The sequence below is a fragment of the Onychostruthus taczanowskii genome, unplaced genomic scaffold (genome assembly GCF_017590055.1).
Source record: "Onychostruthus taczanowskii isolate IOZ18803 unplaced genomic scaffold, ASM1759005v1 scaffold4, whole genome shotgun sequence".
NCBI classification, from domain to species: Eukaryota; Metazoa; Chordata; class Aves; order Passeriformes; family Passeridae; genus Onychostruthus; species Onychostruthus taczanowskii.
Window position 1 is genome coordinate 14,042,371 of NW_024501459.1, and position 27,533 is coordinate 14,069,903.

Sequence of the window (27,533 nt, forward strand, 5' to 3'; positions counted from 1 at the left end):
GAAAACTGTGATCAAGGTGAACTTTTGCAAGCTTCCAAAGAGCAGCTATGTATCCAGGCATGGAGCTAGGCTTTCCACATGTAGTACAGGTGTGGTGCAATACCATATTACCGAGTGCTGCTTCAGTAACAAGATAAGATGGCATCTTTTTTGAAAGACTAACAGCTGACAAAAACTTGTAGAGGCTTTATGCAGACCTTGTGTATTTATCATCACTCCTGTTTCACCATGTTCTCAAAATGATCAGGGATTTGAGAGAAAAGAGTTATAGACTATATTAAACTATGCAAATTAGTAAAACCACAAGAAGATGGGGTTCTGCTTCAAATAAAAACAGCCCTTCAGAAAAAAAACTAATTTACACACATATCCTAATCTAGGTACTGATATTTTTAAGTGACTAAGTGCTCTCTTCTTTGACAACACCATAATTGTCACAAACCTGAAGTAGTAATAGGCAAAACAGGTATCTGATGTGTACAAATAATCATATAAATATTTATTATAGTTATTAATAAAAGTCATCTTAAAAATAACCTTTCTTCTATATAAACCACTTATACAGCTATCACACCACATGAATAAGAGTCATAGGAGTTTAATTGCAGTATAGTTTTCTTAGGAATATTAAAAAAAATTGTAACTCCTCATACACACAATGCAAGCATATTACTATAAATAGAGAAAAGCTACACTACCTATCTCCTTTTTTCAAAATGTGTGAAATGAACATTTTCATGCATATGATGCTAATTGAGTTAAGACAAAAATTTCTAAATATATTTAACAAATAACTGTCAGTGATATGACTTCTCTCAGAAAGAGAGGCTTTGTGTTTTTGATGACCTCAGTGATACAACAAATACCACTGAAGAAACTATAATATTTTAATTTTACAGCATTTAAATAAAATTATAGCTATGAACCTAGCTATGATGTGTGTAATCTGTGCAACCATATATAAAGTAGCCCATTCTTGCATGTTTTTCACAGATACACAAGTTACAAGCCATGTACTCATTGACTTTTTTCTTTTTCTCAGCACAGATGGCATTTCAAGAGGAATTTTTTTGTGCCACAGCTAACACAAACCACAAAGAAATTACTCTTATTGAATATTGCCTGCTGTTGAGAAGTGTTTTGAAATTACACTCCATTTTTTAAGGAACTGAAGAGCTGAGAACAAGCCACGCATTCACATCAATGGCCAACACAGAGAGCGGCAGTGCTGACTGAATGCAGCTCTTCACCAACCAGTGCCTAATGGTCGCTGCAGATTAGGGACACATTTTTTCCTCTGTACCACTTTTGAGGAATCCATTGAAATTTGCTTCGTAATGAGATCACTGTCTGTTGGCAACTTCCATCACACAGATAAAATTATGTAGCCTTTTGTACTGGCTACCAGTGGAAGAAGCTTTTTAGAAGAAGTAGGTGTACTTCAACAGATGAAGACAGTTCTTCAAAGCAGTCCTTTGAATATAGGATTTCCTAGAGAAATGGGAAACTTATTTATGCGTGTATATATATACACACAAGCAAAGCCTCCATCTGAAGATAAGTGCCTAAAATAATATGGACTCCAATGTCAGGCTGCAGAACAACTTAGCTTTACCACACTTAATTGAACCATGAAATTTTCACACATTGTATTTTTTACTGGATAGCAAGCTCACAGTTAAAAAATGGAAACTAACACTGGCCAAAAATCCAGATGGCCAAAGTCACCAGCTGGTGTTAAAGTTCCCTCTTCTAACAGTAATACTATGGAAACCTGGGAACAATGAACTCAGAAATGATGACCAGGTGCTGTAAAAGGTCGGACCAAAGAGAGAGACCCTTTGTCATGAGAAATAAGCTTCAGCTGTATCCTTGTTAGGTCTATTCCTGTTAAATCACACCCGGCTCTCACAGAATCAATTATGGTAAACCAGGCTCAAAACCCATGATCACACATAGTTGCCATTATGCCCCATTGTGTGAGAATCATTGTCAAATATGAAACATTACAAGTAAAGAAGAGCAAGAGCATGTGTCTTTATTCAGGAGATTAACATTCCTTCTGCTTTAAACATTACTGGGAAAAATATCTCAAGAGAAATGTCAACTAATACAAAATTTGTGCTTTAAAAAGAAAATTATGCTGGCAAAATCCTGCTGGATAAGCCATCCAGCATATCCAAGACAAGTGATGAAAATAAATTGTACTGGTTATCTGACCTGTTCCTCTAGAAGCTGCAACTGATTGAACATGATGGTCATGGGGACATCAATAACACACAGTCAAGTATTAAATATCTTGCAAGTGTAAAATCTGCCCATAGCACAGCACAAAGGAGAGAAATATGGGAACTGAGAAAACATCCACTGAAAAATAAAGATACACTATGCACAATTTCAGAGCAAATTTTTCTACAGCTGGGAATGCTACACTTCTTTTAATAAACTATCCTACCCAGCATAATGCTGTGGTGCTCTGGCAGTGGGAACTTGTGAATGCTAATGCCTGAGTCCATACCACCAGCTAGGAAATACAAGCTTATTTATAGCAAGATAACCTTCCCAGTGGTCAACCTAAAATGGGGCAGGCCTACTTTGTTCCCCAACATGTTTGAGACTTGATGCATCTCACCACTTGAAAGGTGAGTTTCCAGCAGTTTGCAAGGTGTCAGGAATGCTGACATAATGAGAAGCTGGTTCAGCTATCATGGCAACAAACACTATGTACACCTAGGCAACTAACCTGAAGATGGCCTTCCAGATGTGCAAGGTGACTTCTGGAGTTGTGGTTTGGCTCTGCAGAAACTATGTGCAAAGTTCTATTAGCAATTTAATCTACCATTTTCAAAGAAGTTTTTGCTACACTGCTTTTGCATACTGCAGGCAAATGAAAGGTATCCAGAGCTCAAAAGTACCTACAGTCCTTCTAGAATGCAAAGGAAATGTAGTACTAGAAAACCGCATCAAGAATACATAGGTTTTTAAAATATTCCCACAGACCCATTCTCTGATTGCTCTTTGGATAAGACTTTTTTCTCTGTCATCAGTTTGATCCTAGAAGGCACCACACACCATTTTGCAGCAGACCATGACAAGCAGTTTACTACCTCAATATTAAATATAATTAAGCTTTACTGACTGATTTGGTAAAATTCAATCAAGCTGCACACATATTTAACTAAACAAGTGAAGTAAACAAAGCAACAATTTACTACTTTGATAATTCACTGGCGTATATGTTTGGAGAAGCTACTTTTAAATGCATGGTATTGCCAACTATCACATTTTTTACAGAAACTCTGAAATACAGGAATGACACTGGGACTGGTTTCTGTTATATAAAAACAGCTGTTACAAAAGTTTCTAAGTAACATAAGTACAGAACATGAAACTTAAGAAACAGGAGCACTCAACCTACAGGATTGTGAAAAAAATAGGAGAAAATGTCACACCTCCATGAAAAGCTATTGGTCTAGCTTTTTCTAGCTAGGGGAAATTTAGAGGGCTCAGAAACTCACAGAGCTACAGCCAGTAACTCCGAAGCACAGCCTGATTTCTTGGCCTCTTGTTTTCACTCAATTAAGCTGAAAATCCTCAGCAGCCAACAAATAGTTGATGCCCTCTGAAGCTGCCTCATCAATCCCCTCAGCAAAAATTGTGAGAGATACAGGAAAGAAGCTCCCCCAAGAAAACTGGGGACTAGTCTAAAACAGATGGAGAAAAATAACGGAAGACAATCTCTGAATAAACACCACCTCTGGATAAACAGAAATCACAACGTGATCGGCAGGTTTTTGCCTCTACAAGCAGATTGGGAAGTCCTTCCAGTGAGGTTATCATAGTTAAGCAGATACTGCTTTTGATCTTGAAGTCAGGCTCCTGGAGAGTTTTGGCTATGAAAATATGCAAATGTTTCCATTGGAATGCATGGTGCATAATCAATCATGCCCAGCAGGCCTTACAGATCAACAACACACTCTAATCAGAAGGCTGCCCAGAGCTATGTTCCTGGAGAGACCAGGCAAGAAAATAATTTAGGGATGAAAATACATCACCATCTGTACTATTTCTTTATAATGACAGTCAGGAAACATGGCTGAAATTCATTTTGCCCCAGCTTTCTCTAGCTATTCTACAAAGACCTAAAGAGACAATGTTGGAGAGAATTCTTGGAGGTATTTAATTTACTTTATTTCAATTATTTAATATGTTTTTCCATTAAATTAGAAACTAATTAGTAGATAAAATATAGGTACAGGAATAAAAATTAATTTCACAGTAATAGAGCAGCATTTTTAATATAAAAGCATCAAAAGACAGTAAAATGCAATATATTATTGTCATGGCAAATGTCTGCTTAACAGCAGTGAAAATGAAGAGCACAGCAGCTAGGGTTTATTGCACAATAACTATTTTAACACTTTAAGGAAGTGTTTAAGCAACAGATGTTTAGCTGTGGCTTGTCCTTTAGCAGCACAAACTATGCAGAAAAAGTTAGGCAGTTAGAAAATTTATCTTGTTCTTTTCTTCAGAGATAACAGAGTACAGGAGGGCTGGGGAAAATGAGGATGATGTATCAAGAAGATAATAAATATTTCACAATATTTTGAGGTCATCTAGTAGAAGACTAATAAAAGAAAATCTGTTGATTTATTCAAACGCACCTACCCATCCGAGGGGTAGCAGTGATGCATGCCTAGTGCCTTTGGGAACACCTGAAAGGACCCCCTCTGACACTACTGCATTTAAGTTCTGAAGGGCTTCCAGCTACCATAGGTCAAAACACTTCAGTCTTAAAAGGCATTTAACACCACCACCATTTTTCCAACATTTATTTTCACATTTTACTCAAAAAAAAAGGAAACTTCATCCCTTGCTCTCCACCACCCACCCTTCTCTCCTATCCTCCTTCTTCCAGGAGGTAGAAGCCATTCCCTGCACTGGGTCCCTCCTCACATCCTCACACCCACTGTATCAGCAGTCCAGGCTCTTTCATGTCTTTCTTTTTGACATGCTTTGGAATTATGTGTCCATGATGGTAAGTAACTGAAGAAACTACAAATGAGCAAGAAGGTCCTGTTACCTTCCACACCTCTGCCTGCTGGGAACATCATCTCTGATTACATTTGACCTCTACAGACATAGCTGTCTGAAATACTGGCAAACCTGCCACCAGACTCTCTCGTTACAAAATGGCCTTTCACTACTCAGATCCATGGATCTGGCTGTGTTTGATTGCTGCTGCTTGAACTGGAGATCAACCAAAAGTGTATTTTTCTCTCTCGTACAGATAACATCTCAATTCTCAGAGATAACTGCAGTTCACAGCCAGACCACTTTTTCCAAGACTGCAGTTCTTTATGCATCAAAACTGACAATACATTCAATATTTAAATGAAAAATAAAGAATTCAAGTTTCCTCATTATATCAAATAATTAATTTGCTCAAGCTGAACAGTTCCATTTATGCTTATCTGCATTTCAGAAGAAGGAACACGATTTAGATCAGATAAATTTTGTTCAAAATGACCAACTGAAGAAATGTGAAAAGGGAAGAATTAATGCTGTTAACTGTCATTTCATTTCTTGCACTCCAAAAATAAAAATCATTATGAAAAAGTCATGATCTCCTCCTGTCTTAATCCAAAAGACACTACCAGTACACAACATAACATAGAGAGAAACATCTGTACGTATTTTCACAAGATGAAATGAAAATGTAAACAACGAATTTATAAATTCTGTATCCAATAAAATATTTATTTTACTATAATTTCCATGCACCTGACTACGTGGCACACAAAACACTAGGACTCAGTTAAGATATTTTAACATTTCTAAAATGTCAGAGTCCATAAGCAATAATGAAAGCTCTGAAGCTGAATGCCTCCAAGAAACATTACGCTGGTGTTTTGCTGAGCTGTTAGTTATTTTAGATACAGTGCCTCACGAAGATTTCTGTTCTTATTCATTGAGATCCTTAAAACAGCTAAGAAAAGATGGTCTTTGTTTCATTTTGTGGGAAAAGTGAAGTAAATTTATCCACCTGTTTAACAGCTCTTTTGCAAACACTTTTGCAGAGCTCTTTTGGACATACTCATATGCCCCTGCTAATAATGAATCCAAAGCTTTGATAAACTTCTGTCTCAAAATCACTTAAATATTGTTATGGTTTTAGTTGGATACTGCAAAATGTTATGTTATCTCTCACTTTGGCATCAACAAAATAAATAACAATCTTCACTTTCACTTATTACTACATATGCCCTCTTAACAAAATAAAAAATTTGGGGTTTTTTTTGTAAAGAGGGTATATGTAGCAATAAGAAATTAAGACCCTATTAAAACCCTTATTTGTAAACCCATAATTGTAATTATCCCCCATAATTGTAAACATTATTTGATTAATTCAAGATGATCTTCCGCAACTGGGTATAATAAATCTGCAAAGGCAGGTGGATTTTCTCATCAGAAGAGAGAACAGTCTACTCAATGAGTCCTGCCAGGAAGCAAAGGAACAAGGAATTCACCTCTGGGGAACATGCATCTCTCTCAGCACAGTCCTGGACAGAAGACTGGAAGGGGCCTAGAAAGAGGCAAGAAATGGATGGAGTCTTCTTGGAGAATGTGACTTGCAGATCAAACTGTGCTGCCAAGGAAGAGAGATTGGGTGCTCCCCTTCCCCTTCATTACAACAGCATATATTTAGGAAGATCTCCAAGCAAAGGTTTAAGTGTTTTTCCCATCAGTTGTGGACAAATGGCCCAATAACACCTCAGCTTCAAAGCAAAACTTGAGCTTGACTGGAAATATGTAGCAAGAGTGACCAAAATGTTTATTATGCTATTGAACATAAATTCCAGGTTTCTTTCCTACTTCATCCTGTAATTCTGCTAAAGCTGGAGCTCAACCTGCATGTCTGAAAAGACACAACATAACAGTAATTTTTATGCCCCCAACAAAATACATGCAGATGGAAAGAACAACTTTAGAAGACACCTTTGTAAGTAAACTTTCTTCCTATCATCTTAAGTATCCTGTGCTCACAAGTGGTGTCATAATTAGCCTTAAGAAGGCATTAAAGATGTTTATTCATCCTCTTTTCCAGCTCATTGGGAAAAAAATATCCATCCCTCCAAGGAAGGGTAATCTTGTAGCTACAGAAAATGGGGGCTTGACTACTACTTCAAGTAGATTATCTGCATGAAGTCACACAAAAATGCACTTAAATCCTGTACCTTAGCGGCCTGAGTTGTTAAATGGAAATGCTAACATATGGTTTGAGCAGAAGGTTAGCCTAGGTGACTTCCTGAGGTCCCTCCTGACCTACATGTTCTTGTGATCCTATTTGCTTTGAGATACACAGGATGAATGAGAAGGACACTCAGACATCCCAAGGTTGATTACTAGTGAAAATATCAAATAAGCACCCTACCATTTTCAAGGTTGTAATACATAGCTTTTTACTACATATATATGGGGGGGAAATCCTATAGAAATGCTCATGGACTCAGTGCATGGACATCTACGACAGCCAGAGAAAAATATCAAGTGATCCTGTTCCGGATGATGTGGTAGAACCTGCTGGTTATGTTGGTTTTCAGAAAGCCAACAAACTGAAAAACTTAACACCTGTTTTGACTACAAATTTTTAAAGTAGCATCATAAACTCGAAAGGCCTTTTACTGAATTATGTGCAAGTAAATTTACCAGGCAGATTAAGCAGAAATCTTTACAGACAGACTGATGCTAACATGAACCAGAAAATGAAAAAGCACTTGTCATCTTGCAACACAGAATACTCAATGAGTAGAAAGTGTCTCCAAGTATGACAAGTAAAAAAAAAAACATTTGAAAAATGAATTGCTAGCAGGTAAGATGATTCTGTGTCTAATTTAGAAGATTACTTCTCAGGGTGAAGCTGAGTCAACAATCTCTTCCTCTTAAGACACATCCTCTTCTCCAAGTACCTCAGCTGCAGCACATTCTAAAAGCAAAAACAATGCAAAAGCAACAGCAAGTCCTGCTCTGCAGATGCTCTCATTTTCTGCTACTGGTGTTTTTAATTTCCTAGCACTTCTCTCAAATAAGAAGGTTGTGATTGACTTCGGACTGCCTGGGCACAAACACTACTCTTAGTTCTGTTTACCAAATTTGTATCTAATGTCCCATTAAAAAAATGGCAGGGAAGAAAAAGGAATAAAGCTTAAAACAAAACACAACAAAAAAAATCAAACTCACCTTGCTGGAGGCACATCAATATTTGAAGAAACAACCTTGCGCTTCTGTTCCAGAAGACAAACAGAACGTGTGTTTTCCTTTTCACACTCATGAGCTCTGTTAAGTTTTTTGGTCTCTGCTGTTTTTAAATCTTCCTCCTTTGTGGTGAACAGGAGAAACTGTTGGTCTGGCAGTTTTCGACTGATGTCGCTTTTTACATCCTCCTGTTGAAATGCATGGAAAGTCATTTCACGCTTGATGTTGGCTGCCTGAAAAATTGAAAGCAATTATTAAATTTTCCTTTAATTCGCCTAAAATGGGAAACAACCCACTATCCACATAGGCATTTGCTTCTAATTAATTATTTGAATTAGTGAATACCAATTCTTTGTCCTTCGTAAATTCTGAAATGGCCATTAATTTCTCAAAAATGTAGCCAGGAAAATAAACAATTTTTGTCCACTTGATAAAGCTATCAACCTCTTTATGTTAAATCAAAAAGGTATTCGTACTAGAATGTCAGAAACCAGAGTATAAACAATATATTTTTAATGCACACACATCTGTGCTGCATAGCTATGCAAAAGAAATCCTAGCTGCCTTTCTCCTAAAATTGCAGGAAAAAAAAGCCAGAATTTTTCCAGATTAAACACAACCAAAAAATTAAATCGTTTCCTACAGCCACATACTGGATTCTTTAAAAGCTGTATTTGTAAATAAGGGGTTTTCCAGGAGCAGTAAAATAATTTACTATGATCCAACTCATCTGCCAGAAGGCAAAGGGGAGCAAGTGATAGCAGCAGGATCTCTGTGAGGAGCCATCACAGAGCAGGGACACACACCCAGGATCAACTCCAGGTTGTCTCTTTGCCAGCACTTCCCGGATCTTCTGGTCTGCCACTTCCCACAAGCAAAGACTTCCCAAGCAAATACAAATACACTGCCACTTTGGAATACAATGTGCTGGTGTTTATAAAGCAAATTATTGCAGGGATGCAGGGAAGACCCTGAGAACTCATCAGAACCAAGCCACTCCACCTTCCCAGCAAGCAAAACAAACACAGGACCTAGATTTTTTTGTGAAATCCATTCCCTGGCCAGTTACACTTCCCTGGCCAGCTACAGTTTCACAGGGGCAGACCTATCTGTGAGGTGACCCCTCCAACCAGCCCAACCAACCAAGCAAAATACAGCCCAACAAAGTGGCAGCTTCTCCTGTCTTGAGCAGAGGCACTTCCACACCACATGCACTTGCTCAGAGAAATCCAGGTGCCTTCTAGAGCTGGCAAACTGGATTTTAAAGTATTTGTAAATTATTGCTGATCTTCACATTGGAGAAATCCAAGCTGTACTGTCCTCAGATAGTAACAGCACCAATAAACTGAAATTCCTATGTCAACTCTTCCAACTTATTCCTCCTTTTCATCATCCAAAAAATTAATGAATTTATCTGTGTATATATTTATGTAGTAAAATATATTCCTCTCTCCACAGATCTGTTTGTAGATTTCAAACTTTGGCAGTTACAAAAATGGTGCAAGCAATTTTAAGTTCACAGGAAAGATACTTGCCACAGTAATTTTGCTGTATTCTGTAAAGTGTATCACATCATTAATGCATAACTATTTAGGACTGTTGATTTAATTGTTTCTAGTGCTTCCACTGAGGGGCTTTTAGCAGTTGCTTCAAGATGAAAACAAGAGTTATTATTCTATGAACGTAAACAGTAGAAAGAATTGGACACTTTACACTTCTTCACACACAAACAGATGACACATTACCACGAAAATCTGCCTGGAACACAAAACAGTCAGCATGTGATCACACAGAATTAGAAGAAGACATATAAACAACACAAATTGAATTCTGATTTAATGATTTTTTTTTAAAAAAAAACTTCTTAGATTTACAATTAGCCTTTTTTTGAGTGCCTGAGAATCACTGAAATGCTAAGTTGCCTTCAATTTTCATTAAAACTGACTTATAAGTAATGCACTGAAATAACAAAAAAGCCTGAAAATACCCAAGTTCCAATATCCAGCCCCTAGAAATTATGTAACATCAAACAAGGGTTTACATAAGGCTTGATTTCCATCCCCTCCACTGCTGCATGGTCTTCCCTGCACAACCACACCTTCCTTCCTCATCCCATGGATTCCCACCTCATCCTTGAGTGGGGCAGGAGCAGCTTCCCGTGCTGTGCATGGCACGGGCGCTTATGTGCACAAGTACTGGGCAGCACCAGCAGCTCCCTCCTTACCCTCTACAACCCTCAGTGTGGAAAACGCCGAGAGCACGGAGAGGAGAGGGACAGCCTCCCTCATTTCCTACTCTCCAATGCCAGACTGAACTCAAGTTTTCAGCAGGATGGCTTTAATTAATCTTTTAATGGACTAAGTGCATGACTGTACCAAAGGAAAAAAAAAAAGTATTTTTGTCTTCTATTTATGAAACTTTAGGATTTTACTCAGTTTCAGAAAATATATTGTGGCATACATTGCTGAATTTTCTTTACAGACCTAAGCAGTGACAACAGAAGGTTGCAGGCTCAGACTACAGCTGTAACATAAAGCCATAATAAAAACCAGCAGAATACTTTTACTGTGATACCAGATAATCTATTCTTATACATCAAATGTATCCACATCCAGTTCAAACACATTTCATATGTCAATATGCCACAATTAATAGTCAGTCCCATGCAAGTATATGGAAGTGAGGAAAGACAAAAATCACAGAGCAAATGCTCAGGTTGCAGAAGCAGCTCAGGTTCTTCAGCCAATGGTCAGAAAAAGCAGAAGACCAAATACAATGCTTAGACTAATTCTCTTCCTCACCTTCAGTTTTCAACAGATGCTTGGAAATACTAACTCCTTTCCAAACTTTCCCTTGAGAGTGACTGCATGTAAACAATCTTTTCTGCTTTAGATATAGGTGATCATGAGTGAAAGCCAAGAGTTTTCCTTTATGGGCTTTCTCCAGTAGCTTTCTCCCATTCCACATGCAGTTTTTCTATTTTAATTCATCCATGTCTATGAAAGCCATTTCCCCTTGAGGCACCTGCCCTGTCTGGAAGTCTATGGTGTCTTTTGCTGGAAATCCAACCACCTACACAAGCAGCCATTAATGTGAAGAGTGCTGTGGCCATGGTCATTTGAATGATCAGGTTCCTCACCTCCTGGCAAACACTGATTAATGACCAGGACACCTCAGATTTCAAGCTTTGCTTCACCAGCACTCATAGTTCAGAGATAACACAGACAATTTCCAATATATCTTTCCAGATAATTAACTGTTCTGTCATATTTTATCAATTACTATTTTTTTTTTCATATATCCTTAATATTCTTTTACCCACTTGAATCTTGTGGTGGTCCTTCAAGTCCAGAATGTTTCAGCAAAAATTCTGTGGAAGATTTAGTCGAACCTGTCTAGGCCTGTCTCACAGACAGAATGTAAGATTTTGACACCATTTTATTTCAGCTTACTTCCAATACGTCACATTTCTCCATCCATTGGTGTTCTCAAATTCCTTGATTACATTATTCCCAAATGGTTCAGGTTCAGCTTTTCTTGTCCTCCAAATTTGCCATGTTATTGCCTCCAGTATCAACTACTGGCAAAATTTCTGTCCTTTTCATGTACTTGATGAATTATCACTCATACAAGCCACTTGATAACAGGCTGTTTTTCTATGCAATTCACTGTGTATTTTCACCCTTAAGCCATCAGCAACCTTCAGCTTACTTTCAACAGAGTTCTTTGCAACCTGGCCTCAGGCAACCAACGTCACTTGGAAGTTCAGTCACAGAAACAGGAGCTATGAACCACCTGTAAATTAAAAAAACCTAGTTTTGTTTCTCTCTGCAGTTTCCTCCACCTGCCTTTGTCAATTTCATCTCCCATCACTATCGGGCAAAGGAGACTTTTGCTACTGTGCTCCTTGGAAACAACCATATTACCCAAGTCTTCCCCAGTGGAGCTCAAGCATGGGGCAGTGCCAGAGCTGAGGTCTGATGTGGCGTTACTCCTTCAGTAATCATCCTGCAAAAACTGAAAATCATTTTTTGCTTTGGTTTCTAAGTAAAAACTTTATTAAGAAAGCCTTTCAATTTCTGTTTCAAAGTTGTCAATACAATAGTATATATTTAGATTGAGGGTTTTACTTTTAAGTTAAGGGTTTTACTTTAAAGCCTGATTCATTATTATTAAACTGCAAAGTTTAATAATCCATGTGACAGCTAAATCATTAGCACAGTTACTATTTTCACCAGTATATTAATAATTTTTCATTGCAAAACCTATCTTAACCTGCCTATAGAAAGTTTTATGTGGTGGCATTTTGTCATAACCCAGTTGCTGGTCCTGAACTCCACATCAAGACCACGTGTTGCAATGTAAGTCCTGTCCAAAATGAGCATATTTCACACTGACACAAACTGAGGAATTTAGAGAAGTGTTTCACTATTCCTTGCAAACGATGTGCAGGCTGCAATTTTTCAGTAGTTTAGGCCTTAACTTATGTGCAGTCAATTTTTGCCCTACCCAAGAGCACATTTGATAAGATGCTGACATTGCAGTGAAACCTCAGTCTCCTCCAATTTCAGTTAAATTTCAGCTTGCATTTTACCTTGAACAGCAAAAAAAATATTGATCAAAAAGACAACTCAGGCACTGAATTGCCTATTCAAAGGATCAGCAAACACTAGAATAAGCAGACCTATCACATTTATATGGAAACACAGAGACTCAGATTTGACAGATTACGTATGTCACCCCTTAAGTACAACCTGACTGGACTTTATCACCTTCCCTTGCTTATGGTACACTGCTGCTTAAAAACTGGAGTTATTTATTTTCAAATAGCTCACTAGCATTTAACAGGCATTAAGATGTCTGTGTTTCCTATACAATGGAAGGCATTGAACTCCCAAGAATATTAGCACTGTGACCCAACTGTATGGAAATATATCTTCAAATGTGAAAACTGACTCCTACCCATGTTCTTTCAAATTTCCTATTTTTTTGATGCAGAACCTGTGGATTCAGGTGGGCACAGCAGGAATAGAAATGTCATTTTTAACAGCCTTTGTAACAGACTACACAGACAGATGGAAATACAACAAACTATTGAAAGAACTGGCACACCACATACCATGCCTACTTTGCTGACAGTTTTATAAACATCTCAAGGGTTGATTTCCACATGGCAGCTGTCCAGCTCAACAGAGCACTGCCTCCCACCCCTGGGACTCGATGAAGCACCTGCCATGAAGCCACGCTGATTTACACCAGATGAAGGAGATCCTATCACAAGCGTGACTGCATCTGCCTGACAAGAAACAGGCCTGCAAGCACAGCCTGGGCAGAGAGAGGCTTGCAGCTCACTGTCAAGCAGCAGAGCAGCGAGAGCCCAGCAGGCCCCCTCAGCCTGCTGGGGGGACACTGCCTAACTTCTATTTCTCCTCATAATGTCTGCTGGGATCTGGAAGGACTAAGACGTATGAGAAAGTTAAGTGTGTCCCTTCCACACACACTTTGAATCTCAGAGGATTGAGTAAAGTCAATAATCTTCCAACTGTGGCCTATTTTGTGCCATTATGTTTTGTTCATACAGATAACAAAGCTAATTTTACAATAAAAGCAAAGAAGTACCTCTACAAACCAACAAAACTATTTTACAAGGCAAGTATGTGCAGAAAAGCTGACTGCATCCAAAGCTCCTTATAAACAAACACACTAGTGGAAATACATTTTGGGAATCTAGCTCAGAGTAATCCCACAGTTTCTTAATAATCCCGAAGCTGTTGTCATGTATCCATTTTTGTACAAAGTTCTTTTTCTCCCTCAACCCATAAAGCTGTATTTCCTTTACCTCACCTACACACCACTCTAACTGGACTCAACTCCAGTGTCATTTCATTCCAAAAAAAACCAAGATCCTTCACAAGCCACACTAGGCTGTTTTCCAGAGTGGGGGAGGCAGGGCTGAGGGGTGGTGGTATGTGTGTGGGGGTGTAACATGCTAACTAAAAATCACATATCAAAAAATCCCCCACCAGCAAACACCCAACTCACTGCTCCAATTCTGGCTATTTGCATTGTCAATAGGTAAATAATTTTACAGTGAGTCCTAGGCCTATGCACAATATTAACATTACATAGCTGATAAAGAAGACAGAGTTTTGGATGTGGATTTTTGATTTCCATCGGATTTACGATGTAATCAGTTGATCTAATTCCATCAAAAAACTCTTTACATTAAACACCAATTAAAAAAACCACCAGATTAGACAGATTAGCTATGAGATGCTTTAGCACCAGCCAACCTGCTGTATAACTCTGCTGCTTTTCATAAACAATTTTTTGATTCTGGCTTTGTGACCACCTCTTTCCGTTTTCTGAAATAGATGTAATCATCCTAAGTGTTTGGGACTGCCAACAGAACTCCAAACTGGTAAGAAAACAAAAGTTCCAAGATTTTTTTTTATTAAACAAGGCTTTAGCAATATTTTTGATCCATTACAGAACAAACAGGCAACCCAATGGGGAAGTGAAAGAAGGAATCAATATATTTCAGCCTAGCATGTTAATGGGAAACAAGAATGAAATGTTTATATGTAACATGACATACATTTAAAATGTTCAGCCAAAACAAGAGCTCAATATCTGCAAGGCCCTTTTCAGGTCAACCTGAACAGCCAGGCAATGCTCTGGGAACAGGGATAAGCCACTTTTCTCAACAAGAAAGAAATCAGGAAAAAAGTTCACAACAAAACACAAGCAAAAATGAGAAATACTAAACCTGCTACCAAAATTAAATGCAAGTAAAAAATATTTAAATTAAATCCCTGGAAGGACAAATATTTTGGTTTACTCATATTGCTTCGTACAATATTTCCAGTTCAGGTTCCTGTAACGGGGGGGTTTTTTACGTAAAAAGGCTCTAATTTTTGACATTCAAAAACAGTGTCCTCACTGGAAGGAAAGAATGCATCAAATTTCCATTTTGCCAGAAATCTCTATTCATACTGGAACACAAAGAGATAAGACAGATTCTCATAATGATGCTTGGAAATAATCTGCCCTGAATTTCAATGTATTATTACATTTTCGAGTATACTTTGCATTTAATTACTCGCTTCACCAGCAGTTGCTCATTACATATAAATCATGTTGATCTAATAACTCTAAGCATTTATAAATTGCTGGTCTCTAACAATATAGAACATAATGCATTTTAAGGTCACTGTAAGTGTTCTTTACAATATATAGTACACATTAATGTACAGTAATGTACTATTCATCTTCAACCAGGCTAGGACAAGGTTCCTATCTTCATTTGACTGAACACAGAAAACCACACATAGAATATATTTTCTAGTAATTGAAACACACATGTTAAGTTGCCTGGATTCACAATGCAGTGTTGTGCAGCAAGAAATGGAGTCAGCAAGAAGTTTCTACCCTCCCACCATCCTCACATGTATGTCAGCAATTACCTGGCTAAACCTAGCTCATCAACAAAACCCACATATCTCAGCACCAATTTAAGGTGTTTCTGAGTTATAGAGAATCTACCCAGATGAATGACAGCAACTTTCACTCTCACTTTTGAAATCCAGTACTGTACTGGATACCTGTTGTATCCCAAACAAAACTACCACCATCTGAAATACTGTCAGTATTTCTGACATCTGAAACACTACACTAACTAGCACAGGAAGCATAAATGTTATTAAAGCTGGACAGAAAGGTCTTACTAAGATTACAAGGGCAGAAGCAATGAACACTGGGAATTCATGGTCCTTCCCATATACCATTTTCAGGTCAGAACAAAAATAATTCAGAGACATTTGTGCCTTTTTCTCTCCACCACATCAACAAATGAACGAAGATGTGGAAGTATGGTAGCTTTCTTTCCCATCCCATATGCAGGCATAGTAAGTTCCTCATAGAAAAGTACATGACATAACTTCTAACATTATCAGACACCAACCAGTAACAGTTACCAAATTTTAATACTAATTACTGAAAGTGTGCATATTCTAAATTTGCTTGCAGTGTTTAAATCTCAAAAAAATAACTCTGCATTCTGTGTCCTGGCTATGCTGTGCACACAGGGATGCGACCTGCAGTCACCACCCTGCAAATCCAGCTACCTGGGTTCCAACTGGACACTGGCCCCCCAGGCTTGGCATCACTGGCAGGATCTCAGCAGAACTATTTCAGCTCTGTTTTCCTTTTCTTAAATAAAACAAGTGCCTGAGAAACACGCTGCCTCTAAACATCTAAAAATGTAGACAGTACCTTGGAAAGCCTTAAATGGGAGGAAAGTGGAGGGTCACAGTTGCAAAAAACAGGTTCATTTTTTTATTTAGGAATTCTGTTGCTACAATCTTCACCAAGCATGCTCACCACTGAATGCTTGGTACTCCACCACGCTTTTAGCAGGACTTGCAGCCCAGGAATGGGCAGTCATAATTGCCTTCCCAATTACTGGTTGCACAGAAAGTGAATTTAAAATTAACTAAACCAATTATCACATTTTTTTTCTCACAAGGACCTACGTGCCTGACACTGCAAGTGGGAAGGAAGAGTTCCTACCAGGCAGCAGGTTTCCCTAACCTCTCCTGCAGTGAAAGCAGTGTAAGCAATGCCCAATGCCACCAGAGCAACCTGTGGCCACACAGAGAACAGATGAGGGCCTGGAAATGTGTGCCCTGGGCTGGTCAAAAAGAATAGGAGAAAACCCTGGAATAGGAGAAAAAAAACCCTGGAACAGGAGACAAAACCAAGCATGCTACTGTGGGGTAGCAGGGAAGTTCAAATAAATCTTTTCTGTTCTTATTTCTGTTGCATTACTAGATGTACTTACAAGCTCCAACTAGTGAGCAAAACTAACAAAACATCAAACCAGGTGTTTCCGCTGCACTGACAGAAGTTCCGAAGCCTCATGTCAGGGTATTTTCTATGGTATGCCTATGAATACATATTTTCTACGAAATGGTGATTTTACTTGTAAGAGGTGCAAAAAGGGTCCTAGAATCCAATGGTAAAGTACCTACTGTCTTTGCTGCCCCACATTTTGATTCTGTCTAGATTAAGAAGTTGTACACAACAGCTTATGTAGCTTAATGCAGCCTTGTGTATGGACTGTCTTACTGATATATCAATATGGCCTTTACTAGCTGAATTTCATGTGCAAATAAAATATTTTTAACTATTTCAAGACCACTGCTGAAGATGTACTAGACACTCCCCTTGCTCCTCTCTTCATCTGCTGGTGGTCTGGGATCAATAAGGATGGCAGCAGCTTAAAGAAGTACTACTACTACTTCTAAAATCTCATTCATTATCAAGCAAGTAAGAGCTCACAAAAATCAAACTACAGAGGCAGTGGGGAACTCTCCACACTTAGCAGAAGGTTTTGGAAATGCTGCTTCACTGCTCCTCAGCAAAAAACCTTGATTGGTACATCTGCATTTGAAAGCCCTCCTCCTCTTGACTGGGCAGAGATACACAGTAAGATATTTTTAGTGAAAAGAAAACCAAGTTGGCTTTATTTTCAAGATCTCTTGCAATTAAGATACAGAGGTGTGAGATTTCTGAGGTCAGAAGTTATTGCCTGACTTTGAAAGCAGGCAGCTGAGATGAGATACTGCAGACTTAGATCACTAAAAAGGGTATAGAAATGCAATCCATTTGCCTTTACATCCTGGAACTTTGCTCTTTTTTATTTGTTTGTTTAAATTATGGCATTTCAGTGAAATTAAACCAAGGGAGTTCACAGATATATGCAACTGTTTTAACTTCTGAATGAAATAGGTGCTGTGAATAAAAGAGCCAATGCTGATCCCTGATGCTGAAAGCCTGGAGAAGACATTACAAGACAAAAATTAAGCACAAGTCCTTATCTCCTCTAACAGATCTTGAGCCTGGAAGTAGAAAGCACGATCCCTCAATGGAGTAGAACAAGCAAGAAGCACTGTCTCCAGTAGAAGATTCTCCCAAGTCTGGGTTCAGCTCGAGACAAAATCATGTAGCAGTTTTGCTGTTCAGATTAGGAGAGGCGCCAAAAAAAAGAGTGTATTTTTGTGTCTGACTACACAATAAACAGTATCACAGAGTTACAACTTGTTACCCCTGGAAGCAACAGAATAACATCAGTAAAAACATGCAGAGGCGAAAGGCCACCTTCTCCAGCTGCGCCAGAAAACAGTCCTCTATCAAACCACTACAGGGGTGCAGCAATATCTCACGGGAGAAAAGCCTTCACAAAGAACCTGAAGGACCATCAGGCCCAAAGTAAAGCACAGTCCAACTGCCACATGGCTTCCATCTTCTAAAGGACGAAGGCTTGCTCCATTTCTAGCCTTCTCTTTCCTCCATATGCCTGTCCTAGCTGTGATATCCCATCTTTTCCTCTGCACTATCAAGATGCTTGGCAAGCGCTTCCTTGATCCACCATAACTGAAGGACACCACAGTCTACAGACGCTGCTGCACGTATTATCCACTGTTTCAGTAACCCACAAAAGCACACAATGAATTCTGGCACAACCACAGGGCTGCCTGTGAGTAACTGGGAGCTGGAGGAAAGGAATACATTACCCTTTTTGGAACTGATGAAACATAAACTCCACGAACTCCAGTTTGTGGCACATCCAGTGCCCAGGCACAAAGCGCTCTATGCTACCCATGTTGCTGCTCCAGCAGATGGACCTACCAGCATGGAGAAAGAAACACCTGCAAGACCAAGCACTTCTCTCCTGCTCTGAAAAAGTAGCGACAATTGTCTGAAACAATGTTGATCACACATATTGAAGCAAAATATCACTCTAAATCCTTAGCAACCACCAATTCACCCTTATTCATTTCACTGCTTCTTCTGTATGGCTCTGTAAACCAGACAGACGTGAATGGCTTTCCATGGCCTTATGGATCACCACTGACCAAGACCTAAAGGCAGCAAGGACTGCATCACAGTGTTCTCTTTAAAGTATTTTAAATAGAAAAATCAGATTTTTTCCTCTGGAGGTACTCACATTTCTCATCACTGCATTATAGAAAGAAAACTGTTGAGAAATATGAGGTAAAAAGGATCCAATGAGAGTTTTTTTACACCATTTTAAAGGGATATGCATACATACATAAAATATCAGGCTGGCTCAAATGTTTATCTTGCCAGCTTTACAAAGTCCAGTTTATAGAAGGTGATTGAACAATTTGCTCTCTATGTCAGTAGGATATAGGCATCAGCCACCTTATCTGCTGAAGCACAAAATAAAATTTAAGTAACCATCCAATCTTGACTGCCCATTTAACAGCACTGCCCATTTAAAGTTCAAATAATCTTTCATCCACCATGTAAAAAAATGTATGAAAGATGGCAAAACACTGAGCTATATAATTTCACACATCAGTATCTGATCACTGAGGCATTTTATCTCCCCTCTGATTCTGTGTTTAGTGATTATAACAGTCTTTTATATTTATTAGGACCACTATGAAATGGTTTTAGTCTACTATAGATTTACACTTGTGTTCAATTAATTGGGCTGAAATCCTAATTCTGCTTAAACTAGCAGGACTTTTCCATCAACTTCAGCTGGGCCAGGATTTTATGGAAATTAGACTCTGTATGTTTTGAAAAACAGAAATAAAAAGATCTGTATTTTCATTCAAAGTCCAAGCAACAGAAGTTGTTCAGTTTCCTGTCTTCATTAGTTTTGTTGTCAAACAACAAATACCACCCACACATGTACTTTTTAATACAATATGACAAATGTCACTGCAATAATCATTTGAGATTGGAAAGTTTGGCAAGGTGCCAGAGTAGTGAAAGTGATCCTACCACAGATTGTTCAGCAGCAGCAGTGGTAACATTAAATTCCTGTGTGCTCTGCTCAGAAACATGCTACAGTGAAAAACATGAACACAAGATCATGAAATTAAAGCTGATTCCCAGAGGAGCTAATGAACATTCTTTTCATTCACCTTCTATTTCCTGTTCAATTTGTGTAAATAAACAAAAACACTTAAGAGTTTCTCTTTTGACCTATTGTCCTTCTGTAGTCTTTGGGCTGGCCTTAAGCTGCAGTATTAGTCAAGCTGCTCACTATTTTTAGAAATAAGCAATTCAATAAATCACTTGAAAGTATTATAAAGCCAATGTGGACTCATTCTGAGGGAATTAAAAAAAAAAAAAAAAAAAAGCAGCATCATTGCTCAATCCACACAGTATTTACTTTACAAAGCAGACACCAACAAGGACCAGCATGCTCTTGCCTGGTCAAGCAGCCAAACTCTCATCTTTGAGGCAACGATTTATCCCACAGTCTAGAAAGAGCTCTCTGGTGCTCTTATAACACTGGAATTTCTAATCTAGCAGCTGGAAAAACAGAGTAGGACTTGAGGGTTCAAAGCTGATTTACAGGATTCTTAGACTTCTCTGTAACCTTGGGTCTGAAGAAAGCTTGGAAGAGCATGGGATCAACAAAGGCACAGATGGTCTGTGCATCTGCACTTGTCACAGGACACATTACAAATGTTAATTACCAGCCCACGAAAAGCACTTTCTCAATACTTAGTTTTAAAATGAAAAAAAAAAAAAAAGTCACTTCTATCTACAAGGAAGAACCAGGAAACTACAGTCTGGCTGGTCATCCTCACCTTGATCCCTGGGGAGGGATCAAGACAGGGAGGAGTGGGTGATACACCTGACAGTCATGCTGCCACCCAGAGAAACCTTGACAGGTTAGAGAAATGAGCCAACAGGAACCTCAAGAAACCCAGCCAAGGGAAATGTGAAGTCCTGGATGTGGGGAGGGACAATCCCAGGCACTAGTTTGTGCTGGAGGCCACCCAGCTGGAAAACAGCTTTGTAGAAAAGGTCCTGGGGTCCCAGTGGACAGGAAGTTGAACCTAAGCCAGCAGTGGCAAAAAGCTGAACCATGTCCTGCTCTGCATTAGACAAAGTATTGACAGCAGGTGGAGGGAGGTGATCCTTTCCCCTCTACTAAGGCACTGGGGAGGCCACACCTGGAATGACAGGTTCAGTTCTGGGATCCCAAATACAGGAAAGACATGGACACACCAAAGAAATTGCAGCAAAAGGCTACCAGCATGATTTCAACATGGAGAAGAAAAGGTTTTGGAGAAACCTCATTACAGCCTTCCAGCACCTCCAAGGTACAAAGGAAGGAGAGGGACTTTTTATATGGGCAGATAGAGACAGGATGAAGAGTGATGGTTTTAAAATGAAAAGAGGACATTTAGAGTAGCTGTTAGGAAGAAATTCTTTATTCAGAGGGTGGTGAAGCACTGGAACAGGTGCCCAGAGAAGTGGTGGATGCCCCAGCCATGAAGTGTGCAAGGTCAGGTTGGATGGAGCTCTGAACAACCTGGTCTAGTCAATGAATGACATCCCTGCCCATGGCAAGAAGCTTGAAACTAAATGATCTTTAAGGTGCTTTTCATTTCAACCTGTTCTGATTCTATGATAAGAGACTGGATTATCTCTCCTATGAGGAGAGCTGGGACTCTTCAGCCAGAAGAGAGGGCTAAGGGGAATCTTAAAAATGCCTAGAAACACCTGAATGGAGGGAACACAGAGGCAGGCTCTTCTCAGTGGTGCCCAGTGCCTGGACCAGAGGCGATGGTCACACAGAAATACAGGAGGTTCCCACTGACCATCAGGAAACATCCCTTCATTGTGAGGGTGACCCAGCAGTGGCACAGGCTGCTGAAAGAGGCTGTGGAGTCTCCCACCTTGAAGATATTCAAAACCCATCTGGACATGGTCCTGGGCAATCAGCTCTACATGACCCTCCTGGAGCTGGGGGGGTGGGCCAGGTGATCTCCCAGGGTCCCTTCCCAACTCAAACATTCTGTGACAGAGACTGAGCAGCACATTTCTATCCACGGGTATGTACTGAATACCTGAAGGTTGTCAACTCATCACTCAACTGACCTCATTCTAGACCAAAAAGAATATAGCAAATAAAGACCAGAACTGTTAGTAGTTACAGTTTTCTAATACGATTCCTTTCAGAGGCAAAGTGGTTTTGTTTGGTCTGTGTCCAAACAGCAACAAAATTACATGAAAATATCCCCAGCAAATTAGTCCCATTCATTCTTTATTAGGGGTGAGTGGAGAAAAAAATACTATCTTATTTTCTCACCACCCCCAGGTCTGCCTCCAGTAATCTGTATTATGTATAAACTTTAAAAATTTGTCATAAGTAAGAAAAGAAAAAAATATCACAAGTCCAGCCATGAATTTTCCACATCAACTTCACTAGACAGTTCTTCACAGAAGAACAACAAGAAACCGAACAAAGTTTGAAATTTAAAAATTAATTAACTTTATTTACTTACAAAAATATGGCTAAGCTGCTGGTGTTTATCTGCCTCTCTCATCTCACCCTTTAATTGTTCCTCACAGTCCATAAGTGTCCATTCATATCTCATGTTGCTCTTTGTAAAATTGGACAGACCAGGATCATGCTTGTTCTGAGTTTGTACACAGCCTAGCCTAACAGGCTCCAAGTTCAGGACATGAGTTCTGGTGTTCTAATAACTAGCAGTATTTATAAAAATAACATTATCATTATTAGTCTGAAAGGGAACATTTTATTTTCCTCTTAAGTTCCTAATATGTCTTGCAAGGTCTCTCCTCCACTAAGCAAATCTGGTATTTGAAGCTTGTATTTCGCAAATTGCCTCTGAAAATACATTTACACATACACATGAAAGCTAAATTAAATAACATTTGCTAATCAATCAGGAAAACCCCACTTTTTTTTTGTCCACAATGAGTATATAGCCCATTGAAACAGCAAAGCTGAAAGTCTAATTTAAAGGACAGCAATGAATTCACACCTGGCTTTAGAAAGAAGGAGCAAAAGAGAAGAGAGTGAATTTAACACAGCTGAACAACACATAACTAAAAGGCAACTGATTTCTTCCACACAAGCTCTAAAGATTCTTCTGTATCCCATATATCACACAGATATCTTTATCTTTATTAAAAAAAAAAAAGGTGAAAAAATCAACCCAAAACACAACAAACCACAAAAGCTGTGTCCAAAAGTATAATTTTTCATTAACTCCTACCAATGTGTGCCATCTCCACTCTGAAACCTCTGGACCAGACTTGTACATGCTCCTTACTTTGCACCTGTCATAAATTTCACTTCACAAGGTGGGTGAAACAGCCCAATGGTAAAGTGTAAGCACGAAGTTAAAGTCTTGTTTACACTGCTTGGGCTTTTGTATTCCTCTACCATCACTGCACAGCTCTCTGGGCCTTTAGTTTTCAGACTCTTCATATGATCATTTTCCATAATTTGGGGAGCTATGTATTTGTAGGATCAGATCCACTTGTGGGAAATTCATCCTTCTGAACTATGAAGAGGTGCTCACAAACAAGGCAGTATCTGTAACAGTTAGTTCCACGGGTGAGGAATAGGTGCAGCATCCATAATCTGCTGTATTAGGAATGTCCTGTGTCCATACTCTCAGCCTGGGGACAGAAACTGGGCTGGAAATAAACTGGGAACTCAACTGGGCTGAACAGAAGAAAGCACCAACCCCTTTACTTTTCATACCAGCAGAGAAAACATTGCAACATGCTGGCATGTTGTCACAAGCCCATGTTCCCTACTAGCCCACATTCTCAATCATAGCACTCCGATGGTTTACAGACAAATTAGCATAATTCTGCTACTTGCAGTGGGGTTTTCTTCTAAGTATCTGATAAAGTCAGCATTGGAGACTGCTGGTGGACCCTACTTCAAAACTTCTTTCCCCATCATCAAACTCAGCAGTTTCCACACACTACGTCAACCCCAGCACGGTACTAACGTGGCTGTGATATCTGAACTAGGCTGCATACAAAAGATGAATTACACAGGACTGCAAATTAACCCATGCTTCAAGACAAAGTACTAGCAATTACACTATTTATACTTTTTCATCTCATTTTAAATGGCTGAAAATCCAAATGCAGCCAAAGCAAATACTGCTTTGGGCTGCACAAAAAGGGTTTCACGTGCAAAATGAGTCTGCATAATCAGCACCTTGGTGTAATTCGTTTCCATATAGAGATTAATGAACTAGTTCTGATAAAGTAAAAAACCACAGCACTTCCCAACAAGGCTTTACAGGCTCACCAAGACTCTCTGCTTATTCTGCCATTACCCACCAGCAACACAGAGCATACTTGTGCTGCTTCCAGCAAGGTAGCATAGCACGGGAGAACAAGCAACAAAAACATTCTCCAGTGTTCTCCTCCTGGACAGCTACACAGCTACATACACAGCAACATACAGACACAATTTGTGTATCTTCCCCATGACCACCAGTCTCTCTTTTTTGCCATAGATGTTCTCTCTTTCTACAACTTCAGAAACTGGAGAAATAATATTTAGCTTTATAAGGTACTTCATCCTCTCTATCCCCATGCTTAAGAGTAAGGGTCAAAACTAGACTACCAAAGGCGCAGCCACACAGTGGACTTCTTTCTGGAGCAGAGACTGTATGACCTGACAGTGCCAGTACTTTGCTGATTTCGACTAGTGGACCAAATTCTCAGGCACCTTTTAACAATATTAATTCCATTGCTGACCCTATGATTCTTTCATCCATGTATCACAGGCAGTCCATAGAAGTGACTTTGTCATGAAGCCCCAAAACCTCTAGCTTTGAAATGCTGTTCCACCCAAGGGCACAGACATCAAGTGTACATGTGAATACACACCTGAACACCATGTGATGCTTCTTAACCGCATTATCCAGATAGCACACACTGCAAAACCCAGATCATGTTGCTTTCAAGTCCAAATAAATTCTGAAGCTCTTTAGGATGTCTCTTATCATGAAGGTATTGGTCAATGCAACAATTTATGCCATCTCTCAGGAGTGGACACCTCTTCAATATACTTTGCTCCCAGTCCACAGTTCAGAAGTCTGTGTCTGGAAGTCAAATGCTGCTGACTCCATGCCACTTTTCCATTTGCAAGGAATTCCAGCTGACAAACCACAACCAGATTGTGCCAGTCCTATTACTCTCCCAATGCTTTGCAGTCGGACCTCAGTACCCATTTTATGCCTGCTTCTCTCATTAAAAGAAACACAACCTGCTTGGAAAACCCACCTTCCGACACACTCAGGGCCATATAGCCAGAGCTATTTTTGGGAAACACCTTTGCAGTTCAGTCATTTCAGGCTTAAAAGCACTCAGAAACACAATGCCAAAGGCAGAGAAGTTTAATCTGTTACTTTAAAATTACTTGGAAGAACCCTCCCATTAAGCTTTGAGAACTTCCACACTCACAATCTCTAAAGAAATACACAGAAACCAAAGGTAACTTATTTACAGTGTTAAATTTTAAGCCCTCCCAGTTCATAATACTCAAAAGTATAAACAGAGAAAGCAGAAACCGAGCAGGTAATGACAGTTAGAAACATTCCTGCAAGGAGGGTAAATATGTGCACCTGGTATCAACGGTGACTTGACAGTTTATTGTGTACACTAAATGTAGCCTAACAGGCATACTACACTAATCTCACCTATGAGGGAGGTTTACTATTCAAGGAAGTAAATACATGCAAGCACAATATTTTTGTATGTATGCATACTCCTAGGTGTAATGCAGAAATACCAGCAACCTCTACCAGTCCTACTACTTGAAAGCATGTTGAGGGTTGACAAAGAGGACAGTACACTCACATGTTACATATAGATTATACCTACATAATCCAGTTATATTTCAGTTCATTGTGCTCCACTTGAGAATTTCACTCTTTTTTCCTGTTAGGTACACCCAGGAAGTTCCTCTAAGCCTCCTCTACCACTTAAGACCTTCATTGCTAAGGGGAGAATGATGGGACCAGAAGCCCAATATGGTGCTCTTCATCCTTAGGCTATCATTCAAGTGTCAAGTGCTGGTTCTGTTGCAAAAAAGTTGTTTCAGCCTGTCAGGCCTCAGTACCATGGATGGCCTGACCCAGACACCATAACCAATTCATGGCATTTATAGACTCAGTGACAAGCTACAGTCTGATGACCCAGCTGCGTCAGTAGGATTCTCTCAGTGCTGTAACAAAACTGCTCTGAAGTAATATGTAACGTGCATTTCTGCTGCCATTTTCCTTTCTGTACTGTTTGTTTTGGATTTGTTTCCTTCTTTTTCCCCACATCTGTGGATACAGGAAAGATCCCAGTGGTAATATAGCGCTCCTAATTATCCAGTCCTGAACTCTTATTAAGTAAGAATTATTACCTAGATTGGAAAAAATAAAAATCAGCTCAAATGGGTACCCTTTAAACTTTCATACACACTTCTTTTCCATAACCAGTGCACATCTACCACACAAATCCTCTATACTAGTATACATAGATTTAATCTTACTACCCTGGTTATCCCAAGAGAAAAATAATTACAGAAAACGCTTCATAATAATATCATTAAGCCTAAATCTGCAGGATCTCAGCCAGTGGCTGTGTTCATCAGGTTGTTCCAAACCGCACCGATTTCAGCGCACTGCCCGCGCACGCTTCGATGGGATTTGAATCGGGCCTCCGCACAGAAGGGCTGCATTCCTAAACTTTTCACAGGTCGCCCACCCAGGCCTCCTGACCACGGCCACCCGCGATCGCAGGAGCCCTGTCCGGCCCCGGCAGCTCGCACGCCCCGCGGGCACAGCTCTCCGAACACCTCTGCGCACTCGGCCGGGCTGAACATCCCTCCAACCCCGCCAGCCGCGCGCTTCACCCAGCCAAGTCTCCACTCCCGATGCTCAAACTCCTCCAGACCCCGCTGGCTCCCCACGCCCCCTGCCCGCTTTCAGCCAGCCGCTCCCGCCGCCCGCTTCGCCTGGGACTCGCGGAGGGCCGGCCGGCCCGCCCGGCGTCGGAGTCCCCCGCAGCCTCCCGGTGCCAGCCCGCTCCCAGCCCCGCCGCCAGCCCCAGGCCGCCCCCAGCGCTCGCCGGCCCGGCCCGCCTCGCCGGCCCCGCACCCCGGCCCGGGCCCCTCAACCGCCCCCGCCCCGCTCCCTCCCGGGACGCACCTTAAGGCTCCCCCGGAGGGGGCCCTTGCCGTGGCCGGCCAGCGCCGGGGGGGCGCTCCCCAGGCCGCCCTCCTCCTCCTCCTCTTCCTCCTCCACCTCAACCACCACGTCCTCTTCTTCGTCCTCTTCCTCCAGCGCCGCAGCGGAGCCCTCCCGCCGGGGCGGCCTCCAGGCGCTCTCGGGCTTGGGGGGCCGGCCCGCGTCCACCTGCGGCGCCGCCGCGCTCAGCCGCCGGCC

General features: G+C 40.3%; 1 protein-coding gene across 5 annotated transcripts in view; it reads right to left on the minus strand.

Moving 5' to 3' along the window:
- The window catches only part of ZNF704 (zinc finger protein 704), a 102,896-nt gene extending 75,390 nt beyond the window's left edge, over positions 1–27,506 (minus strand). For 3 of the 5 annotated variants that reach the window (XM_041412489.1, XM_041412487.1, XM_041412488.1), the window contains exons 1-2: positions 27,297–27,408; positions 8,242–8,489 (exon numbers count right to left, since the gene is read on the minus strand). In XM_041412489.1, the coding sequence (XP_041268423.1) occupies positions 8,242–8,468 (227 nt within the window). In that variant the 5' untranslated portion in view covers positions 8,469–8,489; positions 27,297–27,408. Of the gene's footprint in view, positions 1–8,241; positions 8,490–27,296 lie in introns of all 5 variants that reach the window. The other 2 variants (XM_041412495.1, XM_041412494.1) reach the window with 2 other exon arrangements.
- Between the last annotated feature and the right edge of the window lie 27 nt (positions 27,507–27,533).